This window comes from Cnephaeus nilssonii (assembly GCF_951640355.1).
Source record: "Cnephaeus nilssonii genome assembly, chromosome: 20".
Taxonomy (NCBI): Eukaryota; Metazoa; Chordata; class Mammalia; order Chiroptera; family Vespertilionidae; genus Cnephaeus; species Cnephaeus nilssonii.
This window is the reverse complement of record NC_137091.1, coordinates 1,612,893-1,637,217: the sequence shown is the minus strand read 5'-3', so window position 1 is coordinate 1,637,217 and position 24,325 is coordinate 1,612,893. Positions and strand designations below refer to the sequence as shown.

General features: G+C 60.9%; 2 protein-coding genes across 6 annotated transcripts; one reads left to right on the top strand and one right to left on the bottom strand.

Annotated features, from left to right (window-relative positions):
- The first annotated feature begins 235 nt into the window (after nt 1-235).
- Nucleotides 236-9,536, top strand: POLR2C (RNA polymerase II subunit C). Its single transcript, XM_079799871.1, has 9 exons — nt 236-381; nt 594-643; nt 3,607-3,675; nt 3,818-3,870; nt 6,628-6,756; nt 7,598-7,649; nt 7,859-8,027; nt 8,174-8,248; nt 8,790-9,536. The coding sequence occupies exons 1-9, from the start codon at nt 296-298 to the stop codon at nt 8,932-8,934; spliced, it is 828 nt and encodes a 275-aa protein (XP_079655997.1). The 5' UTR covers nt 236-295; the 3' UTR covers nt 8,935-9,536.
- Nucleotides 9,537-9,711: 175 nt separating this feature from the next.
- DOK4 (docking protein 4) lies at nt 9,712-22,749 on the bottom strand. Of its 5 annotated transcripts, none has more exons than XM_079799868.1 (8): nt 22,733-22,749; nt 16,638-16,893; nt 13,172-13,279; nt 12,932-13,046; nt 12,560-12,679; nt 12,293-12,482; nt 11,478-11,616; nt 9,712-11,290 (listed from the first exon to the last, which is right to left on the bottom strand). In XM_079799868.1, exons 2-8 carry the CDS (start codon nt 16,701-16,703, stop codon nt 10,907-10,909), a joined length of 1,122 nt encoding a protein of 373 aa, XP_079655994.1. In that variant the 5' UTR covers nt 16,704-16,893; nt 22,733-22,749; the 3' UTR covers nt 9,712-10,906. The 5 variants fall into 5 exon arrangements, with proteins under 5 accessions (XP_079655994.1, XP_079655992.1, XP_079655993.1 ...); XM_079799866.1 differs by lacking the exon at nt 22,733-22,749 and adding an exon at nt 22,060-22,200; XM_079799867.1 differs by lacking the exon at nt 22,733-22,749 and adding an exon at nt 22,060-22,200 and having other exon boundaries at nt 16,638-16,890.
- Between the last annotated feature and the right edge of the window lie 1,576 nt (nt 22,750-24,325).

Here is a 24,325-nt window from a genome sequence, read left to right as displayed (position 1 = left end):
TTAAGCATTTCTGCAGCTTAAATTCCTGGAAGCGTTATTGGTGAGTCAAGGATGTATGCGTGTTTTGCCAATCACCATCCTAGATGGTCCAACTGGTGCGTTGAAACCAGGTGGTGGGATAGAAAACGGCGAGCCCGGAGCAGTCCCGGCCTCCGAGCAGTAGGCGGTGCTGTGGGCGCGTCTCCGAGGAGGCGGTGGGGGCCACGCTGACCGACTTCCGGTGCCTTCCTGTAACTTCCGGTGCGGGGGCGCGCTGCAGGGTTGACGGCGGCGGCCCGCCGGGCCGCGGAGCACGATGCCGTATGCCAACCAGCCCACCGTGCGGATCACGGAGCTCACCGACGAGAATGTCAAGTTCATCATCGAGAACACGGACCTAGCGTGAGGCTGCGGGAGGCGGCGGCGGCTGCGGAGCGCCGGGGGCCGAAGCCGGGGGGAGGGGAGGGGAGGGGAGGGGGAGGGGGAGAGGGGGTCGGGCCGAGTCTGCAGGTCCCCGGCGCCGGGCCGTGGCTTTCACTTTGGAAGCCGGGGGTGAGGGCGGGTCGGTTTGTCGAGGCTGCGGTGCCCTCACGCCGCCTGTCTCCATCCCTCAGGGTGGCTAATTCCATTCGGAGGGTCTTCATCGCCGAGGTGCCCATCATAGGTAAGAACCCCCGCTTCCTCTTAGCCAGGGCCTCGAGTCTCCCCAGACTCAGCCCACCCTTCGGTCCCCCGACCACGCACCCTGGGGCTTCTGCCTGCAGCCCTGGTTGGGGGAGGCGGGGGGAGGGGCAGGGAGCGCCGCTGAGAAAGCAGCGATGCAGGAAGCTTGATCGGACCCTGTGCCCTTGGCCCAGGGCCAGCTCTGGCCACCTCCCTGGCCCCCCACCTCCCTGGCCACCTCCCTGGCCGCGTACTCTCAGGTCCACTCTCAGTTTGCATTGGTGAGGAGCATGGGTGCAGGAGTCTGCGAACTTGGGTTCGAATACTGGGTTCACTGTGGGCTGTAGTTTTCTGTAACATTGGGACGCTGTTAGTACCTATGATGGCGGGGATGAAGTAAGGTAACCACTATTAAGTGCCTAACGTTTGGTGAGTGTTCAGTGCGGCTAGATGTCTTTATTGTTGTTAATCCTCACCCAAGGACATATTTTTCCAATGATTTTTAGAGAGAGTGGAAGGGAGGGAGAGAGAGAAACATCGAAGTGAGAGAGACACATCGATTGGTTGCCTCCGCCTCGCAGCCCAACCAGGGCCAGGGATTGAAACAACAACCCAGGTATGTGCCCTTGACCTGGAATGGAACCTGAGACCCTCCAGGGCATAGGCTGGCGCTCTAACCACTGAGCCACGCCAGCCAGGGCTGCTAGGTGTCTTTTTATGAATCTGTTTCTTCGGCTGCATTTATGGAACATATAAGTGCCAGGCAGCAGCTGGGCACTGGGAATGCAGAGCTAGCTGTATAGGACAGGTTCTTGCCTTCGTAGAGCCCACAGTGAAGTTGCAGGGGAAAGAGGAGCCCACAGACAACATTAATGCAAGGTAGCCTTGGACCAGTATTGGGAGAAGCTGGGCTCCAGTGCTGTTAGCTTAGACTCGCGACCCACAGGTTGAGAACCGCTGCTGTAGAGCCTAAGACCACGGGAGAACACAGATATTTACATTACGATTCATAACAGTAGCAAAATTAGTTATGAAGTAGCAACGGAAATAATTTTATGGTTGGGGGTCACCACAACCTGAGGAACTGCATTAAAGGGTCGCGGCATTAGAAAGGTTGAGAACCACTGGCTTAGAGGGAGGATCTGTTTTTGCTTTAGTTCCAGCCTCAATGCTCCAGGTATCTTGCAGATTTGCACACATACTACCAGTATTTCCTGAGTGTCAGCCTAGTTTGGGAAAGCGAAATGTAAGTCGGCCGCTGCATCAGGTGTGCCTACTCCTAAGGGAATAAGCAGGCCAGATGGGTAAATGGGAGGGTGTTGTAGTTGATCCTCCACCTCCCCTGTCAGGTCAGCTCAGGGCTTGGTGTGCCGGTCCTCCCTCTGCCTAATCACTCTTGTCTCCGGGCCTGGGTTTCAGCAGGAGTAAAATGAGGGCGTTGCACTTTATGATGCAGCCCTGACGTTCCAAATTTAAATGCCACTTTTCCCATTCAGCCCCGCAAATAAATGAGAACCTGCTATGTCCCAACCTAGAGGTAGGAATACAAAAGTTAAGATATCTGAAGACCCTGCCCCAGGGGATTTTCGGAGCTTGAGGTAGAAACAAGACCCATGTGAATGTAACACAAGGCACAATATGACAAGTGTCTTAAGAGAAATCTGGGCAGGGTTTTTTAGGGAGGATCTTACAGGGAGGGTGAACCTGAGGAGGGGTGGTGAAGGATTAAAGAAGACAGAAGAATACAGTTGGGGCCAGGTAGGATCACTGCCTGGATGAGGAAACTGACCCAGCCTGTAAGCCAAAGCTTTTATAGTCAGATCACACCAAGCAAAGCAAGGGGCATGGTCAACATGCTTACATGTTCTTGTGAGTTTCAAATCTATTTCCTTACTCAGGCCTTGTTTTGGCAGCACTTGCTGCACCTCCCACAGCCCATTAGCTACCTAGGAACAAGGGAGGACTGTAAGGTCAAGCTTAATTGTGCTGGAGGGCTCTCCCCTCCAAGCTGGAACTTGTATGTGGCTCTGCCAAAGGTCGGTCTGAGGCTCCCTACCGAGGGAATGATCTTATCTGTATCTTGGAGGCTCAGAGGATTTTAACCTTCACTGGAGAGGGCAAGGGCGTGCCAGAGGGAGGTGCTGTGAAGGGACAGAGACCGGAAAGCTTAGCTTGTCCTTGTTTGACTTGGGTTGAGAGAAGGAGGCAGTAGGAAGCGTAGAACCAAGCAGGCGGGGCCTGGCTGCGTCTGGTCCTCCTCTGACCTCCATTTCTAGTATTTACACCTCTTGTTTGACAAGTGGGCTCCAATGCCATTTGCTTTACGATTTTGTTTACATGCAGATGTGAACGAATGAATGAATGTGTGCGTAAGTCAATCATGTGTGTGAGCATGCAGTCCTTCCCCGCCTGCTAGCTCATTGCTGGTGGGGACTGGGTTTTATACGGAGTATGCCTTGCCCATTGAAGGAATTCTGTCAACATTGGTTGATTGAGTGGTAATGTAGTATTAATAAAGGGTATCTGGTCATTATCCCGTAAAATAAGATATGGGCTAGACGTCTGTGTTGCCTCGAGGCTTTCCCTAGGATTTAAGTACCCAAATAGTTTGTGTTCTTGGATTTCATGTTGGCATGAGGAGCAGATGTACGTGCTTCTTGGGAATATTCCGCTCAAACGTGCTCCCGCTCCGGTACTGTTCGCTAGTCGTCGTTTTCCTCTGTGGTACAGGGACCCTGCATTAACGCCTCCTGAGTAGGGAAGGGTGTGTGGGGTGTGGCGTTTGTGGTGCTGGTTAAGATGCAGGTTCCGGGGCCCTGTTCTAGAGCTGTGTGAATCAGTCTGGCGGCCGGGCCCAGGCCTCTGCACCATACGCATCAGGTGATTCCTACATCTTGAGAACCACGGCCGTAAGCCTTTGGAATTTGGAGGCTAAGCTGCATGTCTGCTTCCTTCACGTTTCAGCCATTGACTGGGTCCAGATTGACGCCAATTCCTCAGTCCTTCACGACGAGTTCATCGCTCACAGGCTCGGTGAGTGCGGGTTTGGGACGGTGCAAGGGTGGGGCTGTGTCTGGTGTCGGAGAGGAAGCTTCCTCACTCCCACGGGGTCTTCTAGGTTCTCCTTTGGCTTGGCTGCCTGGCCTCCTTCACAGTGCTTTTCTGTGTCTTCCAGGATTAATCCCCCTCACTAGCGATGACATCGTGGACAAGCTGCAGTACTCCCGGGTACGCTGGGGGTTGGGTGGCCAGGGAGGCGGGGCCTTCGGTTCTCAGCAGGATTCTCCTGACATCTTGCTTCTGGCTTTTACAAAGACAATGTGGAGATGTTGTCTAGAGCCCACGGCAGCATTGGTCCTGGGTTCTGATGGGCCTCAGACTGATTAGACTCACAGGGCATCAGTCACACGAGAGGGGGAATACACTAGAATGCCCGTGTGTACAAGCTGGGAGGTACATTTCAGTCTGTTCTGTTCTGATTTTGCTTTCCAGGGCATCTATTCCCAGTGACGGGGGCCTATGAGGTTAAAGGGAGTCAACCGAAGGTTGGGGAGGGTGGAGGACAGGAGAGGGAGTGAGACCTGTCCACAGAGCAGCACCCAGAGACCGGAGTGCTGGTGGCTGCCAGATTTGTGACTCACCCAGTAGGTGATGCTAGTAAATGTGGCTCCTTCCTCCAGGGAGAGAATGGGACAGGATAGGTTACCGCATCTCTTCACCAGGACTGCATTACATAGTAGCTTGAGACTATTCCCTTTGATGGCTTTGCTCGATCCTGAATCAGCCCATCTAATTCCCAAGAGCATGTCATTTTTTGTGGTGGCTAATTTGATATGTCCTATGAATACAAACTTGTGTGTGTGTGTAAGTGTGCAGCTAATATAACAGATACTATGCTCTCATTTTGTCACATTTTAACACTTTGCCATATTTGCTGCTCATCTTCAGATTTTTGATTTTAAGAAATAAAGCATCAGATATTGGTGGGGACAGGTGTGCAGCCTGTCAGCTGAAGAGGCGTCTGGCAATATCTCATATAAAGATAGGCACGCCCTATGGCCTAGCTGTTCCTTCCATTGATTTGTTAATATATTGTTAATGATTTCAGAGAGGAAGAGGGAGAAACAATCAGAGAGAATCATGGATCGGCTGCCTCCTGCACGCCCCCTACTGGGGATCAAGCCCACAACCCGGCACGTGCCCTGAGTGGGAATCGAACTATGACCTGGTTCATGGATCGACGCTCAAACACTGTGTCACACCGGCGGGGCTATTACATTTTCTCTAGTGTTGCATTTACTGAAAGGTGGTATGGTCCTTTTTTTTTATTCTTTTCTGAAAATCTGCAGAAAAGTTGAAGAAACAATAATAAATTTCCATTTACTTTTTTACCTTTGTTGCCAATCCTACCTAATAATAGACAAATATGCAAATTGACCATACCTCCGCCACACCCACAAGCCACACCCACCATCCAATCAGAGCGAGCATGCAAATTAACCCAAACCAAGATGGCTACAGCCACAGAGAGCAAGGTTTCCTAGGTAACAGAGGAAGCCAAGCTTTCTGCCTGCCCTTGCCAGGCCTAAGCCTCCACTCAAGCTACAAAGTTTCAATTATAGAAGGTAAACAAATTCAAACAAATGGCGGCAGAATGGAGCTTGAGAGAGCAGGCCAGGGTTGCTGCTGGCAACAGGGGAAGCAAAGCTTTCCGCACACCCTGGCGGGGCCCACCTGCTTAAGGCAACAAAGTTTCAATTATAACCCCAACACAAATGGCTGCGGGCCTCGGAAGGAGCCCCAGGCTTGGCTCTGCTCCAGGCTACAAAGTTTCAATTGTAGAAGGAAAATAAATTCCAGATACCAGGGCCTCCGCTTGCGTTGCCAGGGGGCGTGGCCCGCCTGCAAACCACCATAGGCCCCTCGCTCAGGCCGCCCCACGCCCCAAGGGAACCCTCACCTGATCCGGGACACCCTTCAGGGCAAACCAGCTGGCCCCCACCCCTGTACCAGGCCTCTATCCTATCTAATAAAAGAGTAATATGCAGATTGATCATCACTGCAACACACAATATAGCTGCCCTCATGTGGTCAAAGATCCTGCCCCCATGTGGACACAGGATGGCCACCACAAGATGGCCAGCAGGAGAGGGCAGTTGGGAGGCACCCAGCCTGCAAGGAAGGGCAGTTGAGAGGGACCAGGCCTGCAAGGGAGGGCAGTTGGAGGTGATCAACCCTGCAGGAGAGGGCAGTTAGGGGTAACCAGGCCGGCAGAGGAGGGAAGTTGGGGGCAAACAGGCTGGCAGCAGAGTGGTTAGGGGGTGATCAGGCTGGCAGGCAGAAGCGGTTAGGGGCAATCAAGAAGGCAGGCAGGCAAGCAGTTGGGAGCCAGCAGTCCTGGATTGTGAGAGGGATGTCCCATATTGGAGAGGGTATAGGCTGGGCTGAGGGACAACCCCCCTCCGTGCACGAATTTCGTGCACCGGGCCTCTAGTTGTTACTATTTTGTTACGTTCGCTTTATTTTACATATGTATGCATGTGTGTGTGTGTGTATAGAAAGTTTTTTGTTTTAAGAAAAGGTCAATAGCCTAGAACTTGAAAGGTACTTCTTCCTAGTTCCCTTTTCTTTATTTAAATGATTCTGGTCCCGAGCTAGTCCACCTAGTCCATGAGGCTGCGCTGGAGGACCGCCGCGGTTCTCTGGGAGGGACCCGCCCAGGGCCAGGCCGAGATGTGAACAGGGCGTGTCCCGGTGGCAGCCTGGCAGCTGACGGTGTGGAAGGAGCGTGGGTGTCAGCACGCACGACTGTTTCTGAACTGGGAAGTGCCTGCAGTGGAGAAGGTTACCAGATTGACACAGCTCCCCAGGGTCTGGAGACTGGTCAGCCCTTTTCTAGACGAAGAAACAGTAGGAACTGGGGATCGCAAGCAGGGAGCTCGGGATCCTCCCTCTCCACACTCACCCTGCTCTCTCCCTCCTCAGGACTGCACGTGCGAGGAGTTCTGTCCCGAGTGCTCGGTGGAGTTCACTCTCGACGTGCGGTGCAACGAAGACCAGACTCGTCACGTCACGTCTCGAGACCTCATCTCCAACAGCCCCCGGGTCATTCCAGTCAGTGTCTGAGGACAGCCCCCTGCCCAGGCCCTTGGCTCTCCTGCCTCTGCATGGGCGGGACGGGGGAGGATTCGCCTAAGGCACCACCTTGCCCTGTGTTACCCCCGGTGCCTGGACACACTCATTCTGGGCTCCTGCTGGGGTGGGCGGACATTGTTGGTGCTGTGTGCCCTCTGTCGCCCAGGCCCCTTTAAAAGGCCACAGTATAGCCCTAGCCCCGTGCTCGGCAAACTGCGGCTCACGAGCCACATGCGGCTCTTTAGCCCCTTGAGTGTGGCTCTTCCACAAAATACCACGGCCTGGGCGAGTCTATTTTGAAGAAGTGGCGTTAGAAGAAGTTTAAGTTTAAAAAATTTGGCTCTCAAAAGGAATTTCAATCATACTGTTGATATTTGGCTCTGTGGACTAATGAGTTTGCCGACCACTGTCCTAGCTGGTTTGGGTCAGTGGATAGAGTGTTGGCCTGTGGACTGAAGGGTCCTGGGTTCGATTCCAGTCAAGGGCGTATGCCAGGGCTCAATCCCCAGTAGGGGGCATGCAGGAGGCAGCCCATCAGTGATTCTCTCTCATCACTGATGGTTCTATCTTTCTCTCCCTTCCTCTCTCAGATCAGTTTTAAAATAAAAGGCCACGGTGTTGTTGTGACAGAGGACTGTCACGGCCGTGGAGCGGGGGTTGGAGGACAGGCACCAGCACAGATGGGTCCTGGTGGGCACTCCTGCCCTCACTCGTGGGCATCCTGCCCTGGTTGGCAGGTTGCGATCTGGAAGTGCTGGGAGGTACTTGCCAGAAGAGCGTGGGAGATGAGCGGCTAATGTCTCTGTTTGGGCTCCGGCAGGTGACGTCCCGGAACCGAGATAACGACCCTAATGACTACGTGGACCAGGACGGTAAGGGGCTGGCGTGAGTGCAGATGGCTCCCCGGCCTGTTACTCGGCAGAACGGGGCGGCAGAGACCAGACAGCCTTGTGCCGCCTGGTCACCTCGGCTGGCCTTTGGTCCGTTTTTCCAGATGTGTGTGGCCTTCCAGTGGCACTCCAGGTCAGTGTGGGGGGACCGTGCCTCTCCTGCCCCGCCCCGACTCCCCCTCTCTCCACAGACATCCTCATCGTCAAGCTGCGGAAGGGCCAGGAGCTGAGACTCCGCGCCTATGCCAAGAAGGGCTTTGGCAAGGAGCATGCCAAGTGGAACCCGACTGCCGGGGTGGCTTTTGAGTATGACCCCGACAATGCCCTGAGGCACACGGTGTACCCCAAGCCAGAGGAGTGGTAGGTTCCCGCTGGGGATGAAGGCGGGCGGTTAGAGGGGATGGGGTGGACATGGCTCCTAGTGACCCAGATGGGCAGACTCACTACGGGCACAGGTGCCCGGAAGCAGCAGTAACAACCGGGTGCTGACCTGTGTTTGACCTCAGGCCAAAGAGCGAGTACTCAGAGCTGGATGAAGATGAGTCCCAGGCTCCGTACGACCCCAATGGCAAGCCGGAGAGGTAAGCGCCTGGGCCAGTGCGGACGGTGAAATGTGTAGGAACGTACAGTTTTGGTGCAGGCTCTGAGCTAGGGTGACCCTTGCCCTCATGTCTGAGCTTCCATAAAGCTGAGGAGGGGCTGAAGACTGCTGAACCCAGGATGGGTGCACCCCCTTTCGTCACTGAAAGAGGGGCCTCCAGTTACCCAAGCTCTTCCTGTTCTGGTTCGCACATCCAAAGATGGGGTCAAATCAGGGCCAGAAACTGACCAGTCTCCTAGTGAGGAAAAGACGCTGGCCTGTGCGACCCGCTTGTTTATTTTCCCCTTTCTCCTCAGCTATACAGAAGTGTGGGGGGGTTCACAGGATCTTTGTGAGGTGGCTGCAGCCTCTGAGGTCCTGTAAAAAGCACTCTTTGTCAGAGGGTGGAGGTCAGCCCTGGGCAAGGTTGAGCTCCTGGTGGGAAAGGAGTTAAGCAGGACTCAGGAGGGAAAGAGGTGGCCCTGGCCAAGCTCAGCTTCACCAGCTCCTGGGGTGGCTCTCACTGGACTCCCACCTCTCAGGTTTTACTACAACGTGGAGTCCTGTGGCTCTCTGCGCCCTGAAACCATCGTCCTCTCAGCCCTCTCTGGGTTAAAGAAGAAGCTGAGTGATTTACAGACCCAGTTGAGCCACGAGATCCAGAGTGACGTCCTCACCATAAATTAGCCGCAGCTCATCCGCCTGAGCGGAAAAGGATCCGAGCAGCAGCTGTGTGCAGGTCTCCTGAGACCCTCCTAGCTCCAGAAGTCCCGACAGCTGTACTTAACTTCTTAGCAAGCCATCAGCACCAACCGGAGAGGTAGCAGAGGGGAAGGGTGCCCCCATCCTTGCTTGGTCCCAGGTAGATTTTGGGGGTGCCCCTGGTATTTGAGGCAGGACAGTCCTTCACTGAGCATGCAGCATCCCTGGCCCTGCCTGCTGATGGCTAGTCTCCCCAGGACCCAGACCTCCCTTCCCCCTGGTCTGCTTGTAGAGGTCCTACTGCTTCCCTGTTGAAAACCAGTGAGCTAGACCCTCCTCATTTGGCCATTTCAGCTCTCGACTGACTGTGTGTGTGGAAGTTAGCATTTCACAGTTGTACCTTAGGTTTCCGTGTTAGGATTGAGTGTTAGAAGTCTCACTCAGGCCGCCTACAAACCCAGCCCCTGCCCGAGGTCAGCCTACACTTCGCTCAAATTCCCAAATGTCTTTGGATCCTGGCTGCTCCTCTCCCCCCGACCCCCCCCCCCCCCCCCCAATAAACCCTGTATTTCATTCTCTACCCATCAGTTATGACTTCACTGCCAGTGATCTGCTTAATTAGTTTGAGGGGGAGGGACGAGGGTGGGGTGGGCAAGGGCCTTAATGAAGGTCTGGCCTTGACCCTAGTCCTGTTGGTAGGAACATTCCCAAAGCAGTTAATGAGGCAGCCTGGCGGGGGGACACAGTACAGAAAGGAAGGGGTGTTATTAACAGCCGAGTGTTTATTTTTGGCAACAAAGAGCACAACATCATCTCCATGCGTCATCGTGCTGCTCCCCTACAGGCCCCAGCGGCTCTCCTGCAGGCCCAGGCCTCTGGTGGTCAGTCCCTGCTCGCTTCGAGCTGAGCTTGCTGTGGCCACCTCCTTGGCTCCAGGCCTCTGCTGGAGGGGCCTCCAGCTTTATCCTCCTCCTGCCACAACTCTGAACAGTGGTTATTTACATCAGGGTAACAAGGTCTGTTCCCACAAATCAGAACCCTAAGTATTTAAGGGGAAAAAAAACACTAAAAAAACCACACACCCGAAGGGTTGATGTGGCTAGAAAGAGAGCCCTCTGCCCAGTGGTCAGTCAACACCAGCGCTAGGAAGTCACCTGCTTTACCTGCGTCTCAGCACCAGGTGGGGAGGAAGGAGAAGGCTGGTTTCGGAGTACTTCTGGCCAGAGGGCGGCCAGGCCAGAGGGGCCTCCTCTCCGCAGGGCACTGCCAGCCCAGGTCAGTGAGGGGGGGCCGCAGGGGAGCTCCCCACAGCAGCCCTGTCGGCCCTCCCCCCGCTGAGGTGACCAGCACTCCTGCCCACAGGAGCTTCCCAGCCTACAAAGCGGGAAGGAGCCTGGGCAGAAATTTTCTTTTTCAAACCAGCTTTTCACCTGAGGGGTCAACCAGATGTCAGCAAGTGGCACCGCGTGAGTTCGGATCCTTCCTGTGCCACTGGGCCCAGAGGAACTAGAAGCCACTTGCTGTCTTAGCCCTTGGCTCCTGGGAGAAGCCTGCCAGCAGCACCAGCCTGGAGTCCTGGTGGTCTGCCTCGCCCCGGCAGCTCAGGCGAGTCCTGGCAGCGGGAGGGCTGTGCCACGGAGGACATTCAGAACCAGCCTTGGTGGTGGCCTGGTCATGGGATGCAAAAATGTATGTGGTGGCGGGGAGGGACGGGGAAATGTCGTTAATAGAGGATGTGTCATAAGCCGTATATATTAGAATCGTGAACAGTCACGAGTCCCACGGTAGCTCTAGCCCCTCGCACATGCTCAGGCAGTGTGGCCGGCCCTCTGCCTTGGTCCAGCCTCCCCGTGGGGGCAAGGAAGGGACAGCGGCTCCCCTTGTCCAGGCGCGCAGCCAACAGCCCCCGAGGCTGTCAGCCCCCCCGAGGCTGTCCTCGTGCGCAGGGCAGCCGCAGTCAGTGGTGCACGCCAGCCCGGCTGTCGCTGGGCGGGGTCCTGGCCTCGCTGCGGTCCCCCGGGCTGGGCTTTGGCTTTAGCAGGATGAGCCTGCCGAGGAGGTCTGTTTCCGAGCTGGCCTGGGCTGCCCCGGACCCCTCACCTGCGGACACACAGGCAGGCTCAGGGCTCGGGTCCAGGTCGGAGGGTCCCTGTCCAGAAGGCCTTGTCTTCCACAGAGGCTCGTGGCAGGTGGCCGAGGGGCGCTGCAGGGACTCACCGCCACAGCTGGAGGCCTCGGCGATGTTCTGGGAGCCCGTGATGTGGTGCCAGTAGGCACTGCGGGGCAGCATGGTAGTGGGTGTGCAGGGGTAGGAGTAATGTTCCGTGCCCTTGTTCAGCAGCTGTGGGCCAGAAAAGGGGGTCCCCCATTAGCCCTGGGGACAGTGGCTTGCCTGCAAGCAGCCAGCCCGAGACCCTGCCTGCCTCTCCTGTGGACATGCTAAGAGGAGACGGCCTGGCACACTCCGGTACTCGGCCTGCCCGCCCACCAGCCTCCCCTGTACCCTGGGCGGACACGCACTGCCTCACCCTCACATTCTTCTCCATTTCTAGCAGGACCCGCTTGTGCTGCTCGGCGATGGCCAGGGTGGCACTGTGGACCCGCTGGTAAATCTGTTCCCCTTCCTGCGTCTGGAAGGTGTAGAGCCCTTCCCCAGCGTCACACATCCTGGGGACACAGTGGCATGGGAGGCAAGGTGGTGGGACCCCGTGGCACCCACACGTGCTTGGTTGGGCTCTCCTGTACCCTGGGCCCTCTGGGAAACAGGCAGGCTGTCACCCTGGGCTCTGCCCCCCGGCTCGAGCATTCTGAGTGGTTTCGATGCCCCCGGGGTGGTCTAAAGGCTCTACAGGAATGAGCCCCCCTCTGCTCTGTACACGATTCGTTTCCTTGTTTCTAGGGGTTTTCTCAAACCCCTTTGCGATGAGGAAACAGGCATACAGAGGGTAAGAAACTTCAAGGTTACACAGAATTCAGGCCTAGGTACTAGGCTCCGAGTTCACGCTATGGAACCCAGTCCTCACCACAATTCCATGAAGTTAGGTCCTTTCTCGTCCCCTATGTGACAGATGAGGAAACTGAGGCTCGGGTCCACAATCTCAGAGCTGGTGTCAGTGCCAGCATTGGATCTAAGCCCAAAGAGTTTGATTTTGGTAAACTGTCTCACTTGACCTGCTGGCTGTGAGCTTCAATTTGTTCATCTGTAAAAGGGGAATATTACGTTCCCTTTGGGGTTGCTACACCAGTAAATAACTCCAGCTCCCAGCACAGTGCCTGACCCAGAGTGGATGTGGCCGCCGTCATGGCCGTGGGGAGACGGGGCGGGGAGGCCAGAGGGTCCTACCGGCCGGCCTCGAAGGTGAAGCGTGTGGCGTCCCGGCCATAGCGGCGCAGGGAGCAGAGGGGCCACGAGACGAGCTTCACGCGGGGGCTGTGCGTGTCCCAGAGGTAGATGTTCTCGTGGGTGATCTGCAGCTTGCACTCGCCGTACACGTCCAGGTTGGGGCAGGGTAACAGGAAGACGCTGAAGCGATCTGGAGGGAGAGGGCGCATGGGCCGGGGCTTCCCGTGCGGGGCCTCCTGTCCCCTCCTCCCCACCGCCAGGCCTCACCTGTCTGTTCACACTGCACCCCTGGGGCCAGGAGGTCCGGCTCTCCCAGACTGATGTCGTTGAGCCGCGACCCCAGACACTCCACAGACAGGGTCTTGTACCACTCCTCCGCCTCCAGCTCTGGAGAAATGGGGCCTCGTCATGCTGCAGGCTCGGGGTCCCCCGGAGCCTACCCCATCTACTCGGCCTGCGTTATCCCACCCTGTGAGGCAGGGAGGCAAGGCCTGTGAATTCAGCCTGTCTACCCCTCATCCTGGGGGCCCGCTCACTCACAGGCACCCCAACCCTCATTCCAGCCAGAGCTAGCCCTGCTCTGCCTTCTCCAACTGGCCCACTGAAGCACGCTGGCCCAGCGGAGGCTGAAGTCCTCACCTGAGTCGCAGGTGAAGGTGCGGGCCGAGTCGTCGGTGAATATGATGGCCACCGCCTGCCGCTTGGTCTCCTTGGGGAGTCGCGTGACACACTTGACGTTACTGATCTCGGTCACCTGGAGCCGCATCCACAGACAGCCAGATTGGAGCCCCTCTCCGCACCCCGCCTTCGGCCACCCCAGGAGGGTGCTCTTGGACCCACCGCTTACAGGTCAGGGGAGCTCGGGCCCAGGCGCCTCACCTTGGGGCAGCCGCGGAGGCACACAGCCTTCTCGTCCGGGTACTTCTCCAGCCGCTGGGGCCCCTTGCTGGAGGACTTCCGGAACACCAGCCAGCACCTGCGGTAGATCTGAGGGCGAGGCGACAGGACCAGGGATCAGGCTTCCTTCCCACCCAACGTGGCCCTGCAGTGACCCCCGCCTGCCGCCGGGGGCGGTGCCGCACAGCCGTCCGCGAGGCCCCAGCCCGGAGAAAACCTGGGGACGGCTACACCAGCATGACAGCCCCTGGGGGAGAGTCCCCCCCCCCCCCCGAAAGGCAGTTATTTCTTGGCTGCTCGGAAAGGCCCGTCCACGGGTGCACTCCATTCACTGTGAGCGGGGTCGCAGTGCAGTGACCCTTGAACCACACAGGTTTGTAGCACGGGGTCCACTTACACGTGGATTTCCCCCCAATAAACAGCCTGTGTATCTGGTTGGGAATCGGTGCAGAGGCCGCCTGGAGGCATGTCCTCGGCCCTGTTACGTAAGGGACTGGAGCACCCGTGGATTCGGTGTCTGCGGGGCCCTGGGACCAATCTGCGGATACCGAGGGACGAGGAGGAGTCCGGTTTTGTCCTGTGACACAGAAGCCAATGTGTCTATGGAGTGCCTCTTATTGGTGCTTTTTGGTATTAGTACTCTACAGTTACTCGGGGTCACTCTTGAGGTCGGTTCTATTATCTCCACGTTGTAAATAAGGAAACTGAGGCACCAAAAGGTAAAGTAACAGCTGGTAAACGGTAGTTAGTCTGTAACACAGGCTGTCTAGACCCAGGGCCAGAACTCGGAGCCCACTGCACACCCAGCTCTGCCCAGGCTCCGGCAGCACCAGCCACAACGGCAGGCGTCCCGGTGCGGGGATCAGCCCGTTTCCACCGCCAGCCTGCACATCACGGCCCTGTTCTTGGTGCCGCAACACCCCCTCAACTCCGGGGGCTTCCACTCCATTCTCTAACCAACCTGGGAGGGGGCAGGGACAGCTGCCTGTCCAGCTGGGAGCCAGAGGCCTTCAAGGTCTAGGAACCTGGGGTGACCGGAGCACAGTGCCTTCCCCATCAACGTTCCCTCCTGGTCCAGACACTGCCGCGACCCTGTGCCCAGGAGCCAGGGGGAGCGGACCAGTCTCGAGGGCTACAGGGCAAACTGGCTCAGACAACGCGAGGGGTGGCCCTCGCCACCCGCCCGGCTGTGCCTCTTCCTTCCACGGCCCCTCCCTCCTGGCTCGGGCTCTCTTATGGTCCAGAGTCTGTCTGGAATGTCCCTCCTCTTCCAGTGGGCACTCCAGCAGCCTGCGGACCCACTCCCCAGAAATCTCTGGTCTCCTCTCACTGGCAAACAGTAGCCCCAAGCCCCTGCCCCCTCACCAGCCCTGTTCTGCCACACAGGCACCAGGCCTTTGTCAGGCCGAGTCCAGGGTACAGGGGGCCTAGGCGGCCCCCATCCCATGATCCCGGCTCAGCCCCGGGCCTATCTACCTAAACCACAGCCGGCCTCCTGTGGACGAACACTGTTTTATTCTCAGAATCCTCACGCACATCCTGGTAGCCTCGTAACAGCTCTGAATGGCCATATGACGGGACCCTGAATGAATGGACGGACGGATGGATGCATGCATGACCCAGATATGCCCTGCCAGGTTGGGCTCCATGCAGCCTGCAGCGTCAGGGGCAAAAGGCCTGGGGGGCCTGAGCACCCTGGTTGCCTGGTTACAGGGACACACACACAGAGCCCCAGGGAGCCACTGTGCTCAGGAGCCCTCCTTCCCCACCTCTCACGGGTCTGTGATCAGTACTTCGGAAAGACTGCACCGTGGGCCTGGAGGGAGGCCCTGGCAGGAAGGGGGCTCCTGATCTCGTCCAGCCCCTCCCCCTCACCTCGGGGCTGAGACCATCATGGCTGTCCTGAGGGGTGACTGCAGTCCCTCATATCAGGTCTGCATAGGGAAGCTCAAATCGCTGAGGGGGGAGACCCCAGATTGGGCCTAGCCATGTCCCAGCTCCCAACCCCCCTTCCCCGGCTGTGCCCACCTTGGAGGCTCCCAGACTCCCAGAACAGGCCTGACCCTGAGCCCCGCGCTGCCGAGTGGCTTGCCCTCCAAGTGAGCTTTATCCTGAAGGCGCCCCAGCCCAGCTAGTGCCTGGGGGCCTGCTAGGTCTGGGCCCACAGGGAGGAGGAGCCACACTAGAAACTGGGCCCCGACCCACTCGGCCTGCCCACCTCAGCCTCAGGCTCTCCCTTCGTTCTGTGCTCCACGTGGGCGCCAGCCCTCTCTCAGGGTAAAGGCAGTGGCTGAGAGCCACCAGACCCCGTCTCCCGGGCGGGGGCCCAGGATGGGACACAAACCCAAATTCCAATAAGGCTGCAAACGCCCACCAGCTCAGGTGCTGGACAGTCAGACATACCCCCACGGGCCCTCAGGCAGGAGGGGGATCCCCTCTCCAAGGCCGGCGCTGCTCAGTCCAGTCCCCAGGCAGGGGAGCTGGTATGAAGCCCTGCTCCTCCCCCACCCACTCAGGCAGGGCCAGGAAGCCTGGGGCAGTCTGATCCACCCCCACCCCATCAAGGCCACGGGGAGGAAGAAGGGAGGGACCAGAGGCCCAGGTAACACACTAAACTTGGGCCACTGTCACCAGGGTTTCCACCCTACTGGGAAGGGCAGCTGCCAGGTGGGGGGGCGGGCGGTTCAGAGGAAGAGGGGAAACTCCTGGACAGCCCCACTAAGATCATTAAGTTGGTCCTGCGGTCCCTGCTCAAGCCCTCTGGGGGGTCTTCACAGCAGGGCGTGGAGAGGGGGCACACCCAGGTGCCCGAGGCTTCATCTCCACCAGCCCTCCAAGCCCCAGCCCGGGCCAAACACCGAGCACAGACGAGCCACTCGGAGCCACTCGCCCCAAGTTCTCATTCACGAACCACATAACCATCAGCCTCTGCACCCCTCACACCAACGCGCACCCCCACAACCAGCCCCTCTCCTTTTCAAACACTTTAACGGTGAGAGCGACAACTGAAGATAAGTAAGTAAATTCCCATACACAGAAAGCAGTGGGGGGCAGCGGCCGGGGAGGCCAGGGGAGGGGAGGGGCGAGGCAGGGAGGCGGCGGCGAGGGGACTGAAGCTGGTCTCCGCGCACACAGCCCGGCATTTCCAGCCTCCCGGCCCCTGCCGCTGCCCTGGCGACAACTTCAACAATAGCCAGGAGCTGCCGGCACCCCGGCCCATCGGCTTGCCACCACGGGCCCAGCCGCTGGGATGCCAGCCATCCTGCTGGGGCGGGGGCTGCAGCAGGCAGGGCAGGGCCCAGGCACATGCCAGGCAGCCCACTGGGCAGAAGCCTGGAGGCAGATGCACGATGCCGGGCTGTGTACCCCAACCCGCCAGGCTCCAGAGCAGGTCCTCCGCACCCCTCCTGCGCCCGTCCCTCGGCAGGGCCCCAGGAGGGGGGCTCACCCCGAGCTTCCTGCTCTTCATCTTCACGTAGCCTTGCTTGACGATGTCGTTGAAATTGGTCGCCATGGTTTCCCCACCTTCTCTGGGGGGCAGGGCCTGGCCGGGGAGAGGGGAGGGATGCCCAGGTGGCCTCGGTGTCCGGCTCCTCCGATCACCTGTTCGAGACACTCCTTCGGCGCTTCCTCTCGGAGGCAGAGCCCTGCTCCTCACCTCGCCCGCCTCAGCATTGTTCTAGCAGCTCCTCGCCCAGCGCCTGCTGGACACAAAAATGACAGGGAGATCAGGCCGTGACATCTTTCTCTTCCCTGGCTGGCTCGCTCTTTTTTCCTTCCTCTTCCCACACTCCTCCCTCCCTCCCTCCCCCCACCTCACCCGCCCTTCTTCCTTCCCTTCCCTCCCCACCCCTGGACGACAGAACCATTCAGGAAAACCGAGGTGGAGGCGGCAGCGAGGAAAATGGTCCGGCCCAGTCCCCTCCCTCAAGGCTGGGGCTCGCCGTTAACCCCTTCCTGGGAGGACCGTGCCGGGTCCGCACGGAGGCGGGGCCAGAGGAGGGGTGGCCGGGCGCTGCTGTCCCGCCCAATCTCCAGTTACAACTTCGGGGCGGACGCAGGAGGCCCACGGGCACCTTTCCAGAGATGGGCGTGGGGGTCCCCCAGAAGATGGCACAGAGTCTGGGGTCTGAGTGACCCCACGTTCCCTGAGGTTGAGAACAATTTGCCTTGCCGGTCTCAGCAGACCCCACCTCCCATCCCGCCTCCCCGCCCCCCCTATACCTGGTTCTCCCAGCCCACGGGGCCCAGCCCCAGCCCGGGAACGGGAACGCTTCAGCAGTCCCCCGGGTGGGAGGGCAGAGTCCAGTGGGCGGCCCCAGACAAGCCTGAGGCATGTGCGGGCCTGCTGGAGGTGGCCACTGTGGAGCAGATGCCACGCTGCTGGGCCGCTCAGGGTCTGGCCAGGCCAGGCAGTGCCCCAGGCCCTGAGCACGGGCAGAACTAGCCTGGGCCTGGGGCAGAGGACACTGCCAGATGACAGTGAGGGTGCCAAGGGGAAGTCGATATGGGGCGGGCAATGCGAGTGCCAGCAGGGGCCACTCGGAATCAGATAATTAAGATAATGAAGACTCAGGGATGACCCAGTTCAACACCCATCTTACAGATGGGAAAATGAAGTTGCTCAGAGAGGCTGAGCGGCATGGCTGTGGTCACACAGCAAGCCCGGGCACAGCCAGGGACAAATGAGAAGTTTCGGGGTGGGCGACCACCTCTGGCTGCTGGCCACCACCTAAGCCCTTCCTGCCATCCAGGCTCAGGCGCAGGGCTGTGCCAGCAACATGGCCCCCACGTTTCCAGGGCTGCCGGGTGGGAGGGCAGCATTTCTGGGGTCAGCTGGGCATCTGTGCGGCCAGGACAGAGCCTGGGGCAGGCATGCTGTGGATCTGCCGGCAGCTTGGCATTAATTAATCTCCGGGAAGCCTGTCTGTTAAGTCCCTAACAAGGGAACAGATGGGACGGCCCCACCGGGCACACGCGGACAAGGCGGGCAAAGAGGGTGACGCTCCCCAATCCTACCCTCTTACCCACACGCTGGCAGCCTCTTCAGCCCCACCTCAGCGCCTCCCTGCCAGTTCACTCCCTCTCTCCCGGCCCCGGATCCAAGACCCTCCCAAGTGGTCTGCTTTCCTCCTGCAAAGTCTGGTCTGGGGCCCCCTCCCTGGCACTGGCCCCCATCAGCCCTGCCACACCGGGCTCTGTCAGAGATGGGTCTCCGCTGCCTGCCCCTGGGGCTGCCTTGCCCCCCCAGCAAGGACCAGCTCTACAGAGTTCCCCTCCAAGATGACAGCAGGCGCCCCCCCCCCCCCCCGGCCGAGGGGCCACAGCAGGGAAGGCCCCTTCCAGAACACACCGACAAGGAAGCGCCAGGCCCGGGGTTCCCTCGCGGCAGCCCGCGGTGGGGCACAGCCAGGAGCCTGAGTCCAGCTGGAGGGGTAGCTGGGGCAAGCCACTTAACACCTCTGCGCCTCAGTTTCCCCGTTAGTAAAAAAAAACAAAAAACACGAGGATAAATCACCTACTTTTGTTGTTGTTGATCCTCACAGGAGGATATTTCCCAGTGATTTTAGAGAGAGTGGAATGGAGACGGAGAGAAACATCGATGTGAGAGACACATGCATTGGTTGCCTCCCGCACACACTCCTGACCGGGGCTGGGATCAACCTACAACTGAGGTACGTGCCCTTGACCGGAACTGAACCCGGGACCCTTCAGTCTGCGGGCCGATGCTCTACCCACTGAGCCGAACCGGCCGGCCAAACCCACCTGCTTTAAATGAGAAAATAAATCCACTTGCCCACTTTGGAACCCGAGCTTCTGCCTCGGAAATCGGGCTGTTTTCACTTCGGGAGCCGCTGCCCAGCCAAAGGCTGCGGAGCCACCATACCCAGCCATGACCCACCTGCCCAGCGGGCCTCTCCTTCCTGGCGCCACCAGCTACCTGCCCAGCGGCATCCCCTCAGTGACTGGCTGCCACGCTCTCAGGAGCACCCCTGGGGTCTGTCCCTGGGCCCCACCTGACCCTAGGACAGACCCACAGAAATACACCAGCAGAAGAGCAAGCTGCCATGGGGAGCCTGGGTGGCAAAGGGCACGGGCAAGCACAGCCAAGGGGACTGGGGAGGTCGGGAGGGAGGGCGAAGAGCCGACAGACGGACCACAAGTTTGGCAGGCAATGGGATGAGGTGGGCCAGTGGGGGGCCGGGCCCCAGCCGGGCCCCAGAGGGCAGGCGCTGTGTGAAGCTGGGGAAATGGCCCCAGGCTGAGCTGTGCAGGCCGGAACTGCGCCTCTCACCAGCCTGCAGCAGGGAAGAAGGTCTTGAGCCTCTGAGCACCCAGAGAAGCTAGGCAGGGTGACCAGCAGCCCCCTCAACACTGCGGGGGGAACAAGGGCCCCATTTCCCGTTCCAGCTGCGACAGCACCAGCCGTGGGCCAGGCCACCTCGGCTCCTTCACAGAGGGCAGGGCTGAGCCGGCCTCTCCCCAGGAAAGGGCAGGTGTCCTGTGGGGAGGGGCAGGGGGTCTCTGTGGTGCCCAGCAGAGGGAGGGCGGGGCTCCCCTGCCCACCTGCCCCATGGGGCAGTCTCCCTAAGCACCCGCTCTGAGCACCGGGATTTTGCCCGAGGCTTTGGCTCCAGAACAAAGCTACTCCTGCGGTTGGCAACCAATGACAGAGCAGGAGTGCTGCCTGCCTGGCTGGGCCTCCACCCAGGAGAGAAGGATCTTATCGGGGCTTGGGGACATCCCTGCCTGGACACCTGGCCCCGGTGTCTCACTCTCCACCCGCCACAAAGACCCCGTGGGCAGGATTCTCACCAGCACCAGGGAGAGTGTGATTTCTATCAGATCCAGGAGGGGTCCCCTACCACCTCCCCCCCCCCGCCCCCTGCAAATTCCCACCAGGAACCACCATGTGAAACTGCAGGCCTCATCCAAGGCGGGTGGCAAAGAGATCAAACACCCATCTGGGCCGAGGAACCATGGGCCCGGGGACATTGCACAGTCCCGTTTCCCGGGCCCTTAAGAGAAAAGTGTGCTGTCTCCCCACCAGCCAGGGCCCCTCGGCTCTGCTCTCCCCTAGCCCCGCCCACCCCAGCCTGGTCTCCCCTGCTCAGTACACCTGGCCTCTCTTCTTCTTTTTTATTTTTATTGATTTCAGAGAGGAAGGGAGGGGAAAAGGGAGTGATAGAAACAATGAGGAGAGAGGATCATTGGTTGCTGCCTCCTGCACGCACCCCCCACACACACTCTGGGGATCAAGCCTGCAACCCGGCATGTGCCCCTGACCGGAACTGAACCTGGGACCCTTCAGTCCACAGGCCGATGCTCTATCCACTGAGCCACACCGGCCAGGGCCCTGGCCTTGCTTCTTTCTCAACCTGCCTAACTCCTGCCCACGCAGACCACTGCTGCTGTTCCCTGCCTACAACACTGTTCCCTCAGAGGGTCCCAAGTTCGTTCTGCCACTTCATTCAGGCCTCCACGCAGAGGTCGCCTCTGCAGCGAGGCCTTCCCTGACCGCCCTGACCGAAGGAGCCCGCCGACCAGCCTCTGACAGCCCCCGTGGCACCGTCCACGCCGCGCGTCATGAAAGGATTTTCTTGTTCCAACAGTTCAGTGGCTCCTCGGCAGCTCAGTCTCCTAGAACGCCCTCGAATGTCCGCTCCCCATGCTCGGCCTTGTTCTGTCCAGTTAACAGCTCCACCCAGCACCTAGCTAGGACGGTGCCTCGTGCGGAGCGGGCGCTGGATGTCTGGGGACCGAAAGCATGCTTCTCTCCAGGACTTGGCCTCCTCATCCTTTCGCCCGCCACCCCTGGCCATGCAGCTCAGGTGTACCTTGCAGGGGGTGTGACCGTGGCGGGCCCACCTCCCGGGGTCCCGGGGCTTCCCCGGTGCCCATGGTCATGGCCAGCAAACTCGTTCCTGGGGAGCAGCAGGGCACCAGACCCACAGCTGGCTCAGCGCTGCCTGGGGAGGAACCGCTGCCCACACTGCGGCCAGGCCGGGCTGGGAGCCTCTCCCCACCCCTCCGGCAGGGTGGTGGGTGAGGTCACGCCCAGCCCTGCTGTCCTGCCGGGAGGGGAGGGCTGGAAGTAGCCAGCTGCCAGGCACCGAGAGGCAAGCGGCTGGCCAGGAGGGGGCCCAGCTCTGGGGCCCAGCCCTGGTGGGAGGACAGGAATGGCTGCACAGGAGCCATCTCCCTTGAAAGGAGCAAGCCCAGCCCCCACTGGCTGCTGAGGTCCCGCCGGGCCCCTCACAGCCCTTGACTGTCAGACCCTCCACCCCAAACCCTCCATCCCAGCGTCCTGGCAGCTGCGGCCTGGCACAGGCAGGCTCACATCGCCCAGGTGCCCCGACTCCACTCCTGTCCCTGTGCGGTGACAGAAAGCACTGGACTGGAGCGGGCCTTGGGGGACCTGGGGGAGAAGGTGGACAGGAACCCCCAGGGCCAGGGGAGAAAGGTCAAGGACAGCAGGCAGCTGGCCATGAGTTTAAGTTGTAGGGTGGGCAGTGGGGACAGGTGGGGTGGAGAAAATCTCTTGGGATTTGGGGGAGCTGAGAGAGCAGGAAAGTGGGGTGCAGAGAGTGGGGGCTGCCTGGGCTGGGTTATGCCCCTGGGGGGCGGCAGACCTGGGGGCCGGGAGCAGAGGGTTCTGGGCGGCTCGGGTGGGTGTCTGTGGGGCAGGGGTGAGGTCAGGCAGAAGGGGAGCTCAGGGGAGTTTCTAGGCCTGGGCTGACTTTGGGGGAGCAGGCCCCAGAGCTCCCCGCCCCCTGCCTCCCAGTAGGAGGGCGCCTGGGCTTGGAGAGTTCTCAGGTTGGAGTCGGGGCCTGGCCTAGGACCCCCTCCCGCCTCGCGCCCCGAGTTACCTGGGAGCCGCGGCCCGGGCCGGGGGCGCTTGCCGGGCGTCAAGGTGGGGCCGTCGGCGGCGCCGGGCTCCGGGCGGAGACGGCAAGGAGGCGCGGCCGCCCGGCTGGACTCCGGCGGGGACCGGGGTGCGCTCCCCCTGCGCCCCGCCCCGCCCGGCGCCCCGCCCCGCCCGGCGCCCCGCCCCGCCCGGCGCCCCGCCCCCGCCCGGCGCCCCGCCCCCGCCCGGCGCCCCGCCCCTCCCGGCGCCCAGCCCCCGCCCGGCGCCCCGCCCCCGCCCGGCGCCCCGCCCCCGCCCGGCGCCCCGCCCCTCCCGGCGCCCAGCCCCCGCCCGGCGCCCCGCCCCCGCCCGGCGCCCCGCCCCCGCCCGGCGCCCCGCCCCGCCCCCGCCGTATTCCTCTGAGCCGCAGGGCACTCGCCGCCGGCCTCCCCCCGCGCGCCTCCGCGACCCTCACGTCGCCTTCGGTACCGGGCTCAGCCCCCCACCCCGCTCTGGGCCCCAAATCCCCATCTCACATCGCCTCTCAGCCCCTGGAAGCTCCCCGCCCCCCAATTTCCTCTCCCAGCCTCTTCAGGAATCGCACCCCCATTGCTGCCCTGCCCCACAGCCCAGCTGCCCCAGGACCCCCAGGGACCTCCCCAGCGCCCCGTTCGCGGCGCCCCCACCCCACTCACCCCCACACACGTCGTAGCGTCAGCGCCTCCATCGGGTGCCAGCTCCCCGAGAAGTGGGCCCGCCCCTCCTGCCGCCGGAGCTCCCATTCTGCCCGCCCCCCATTCCCTTTGGTCACCCCGCCCACCCCACTGCCCTCCAGTCCCTGCAGGTGCCCGGCCTCTGCCCGCAGGCTCACACGCCACGGGCCTCTCCTGGGGGGGTCACCGGGCCTCTCCTGGGGGGTCACCGGGCCTCTCCTGGGGGGAGGCACCAGGCCTCTCCTGGGGGGGTCACCAGGCCTCTCCTGGGGGGTCACCAGGCCTCTCCTGGGGGGGTCACCGGGCCTCTCCTGGGGGGGTCACCGGGCCTCTCCTGGGGGGGTCACCGGGCCTCTCCTGGGGGGTCACCAGGCCTCTCCTGGGGGGGTCACCGGGCCTCTCCTGGGGGGGTCACCGGGCCTCTCCTGGGGGGGTCACCAGGCCTCTCCTGGGGGGTCACCAGGCCTCTCCTGGGGGGGTCACCAGGCCTCTCCTGGGGGGTCACCGGGCCTCTCCTGGGGGGAGGCACCGGGCCTCTCCTGGGGGGGTCACCAGGCCTCTCCTGGGGGGGTCACCAGGCCTCTCCTGGGGGGGTCACCAGGCCTCTCCTGGGGGGAGGCACCAGGCCTCTCCTGGGGGGGTCACCAGGCCTCTCCTGGGGGGAGGCACCAGGCCTCTCCTGGGGGGGTCACCAGGCCTCTCCTGGGGGGAGGCACCAGGCCTCTCCTGGGGGGGTCACCAGGCCTCTCCTGGGGGGTCACCAGGCCTCTCCTGGGGGGGCACCAGGCCTCTCCTGGGGGGATGCCTCGCCCCTGGTTTCCAGCCTGCGTGCCCCTCGTGCACCCGCCTCCTCACGGCGCCAGCACCACCTGAAGCCGGTTCGAAAGGAAGCTCCCGGCCCGGCCTGGCCCGGCCTGCGCCCCGCGCCCCGCACCCCGCACCCCGCCCCGCGGCTGCAGACCAAGCGCAGGACAAAGCCGGTGCTCGGAGGGACCGGCCTCCCGCCGCCGGGCCCGAGAGCTCGCACCGCCGCGGGTCCAGCCCGCTGCCTGAGCCCGGGCTCCGCCTCGCCCAGGGGGCTGCTGCTTAGGGGGCTGCTTCTCTCCCCACATTTCCCGGGACCACGAGGGGAGCCCCAGGGACCCCCGAGGCTCCCTGCCCTGGGCCCGAGCTCAGCAGCCCAGACTGCGGGAGGAGGCGGCCGCCCCGTCCCTGCCGCCTGAGCTGGCCTGGATCTCGACCTCCTGACCGCCCCGGATCTCGACCTCCTGACCGCCCCGGATCTCGACCTCCTGACCGCCCCGGATCTCGACCTCCTGACCCCGGGCCTCTTCCAAACCTGACCCCACCTGCTTAGCTTCAAACCACAGCCCGTAAGGCCCCCAGCACCTGGTCCATCAAAGAAAACGGTTTCACCACCAGGAACCTCTGGAGGAATTTTGGCCATCTCAACACACACACACACACACACACACACACACACACACACACACACCCCACACACACACACCACACACACACCACACACCACACACACCACACACACACACACACCACACACACCACCACACAACA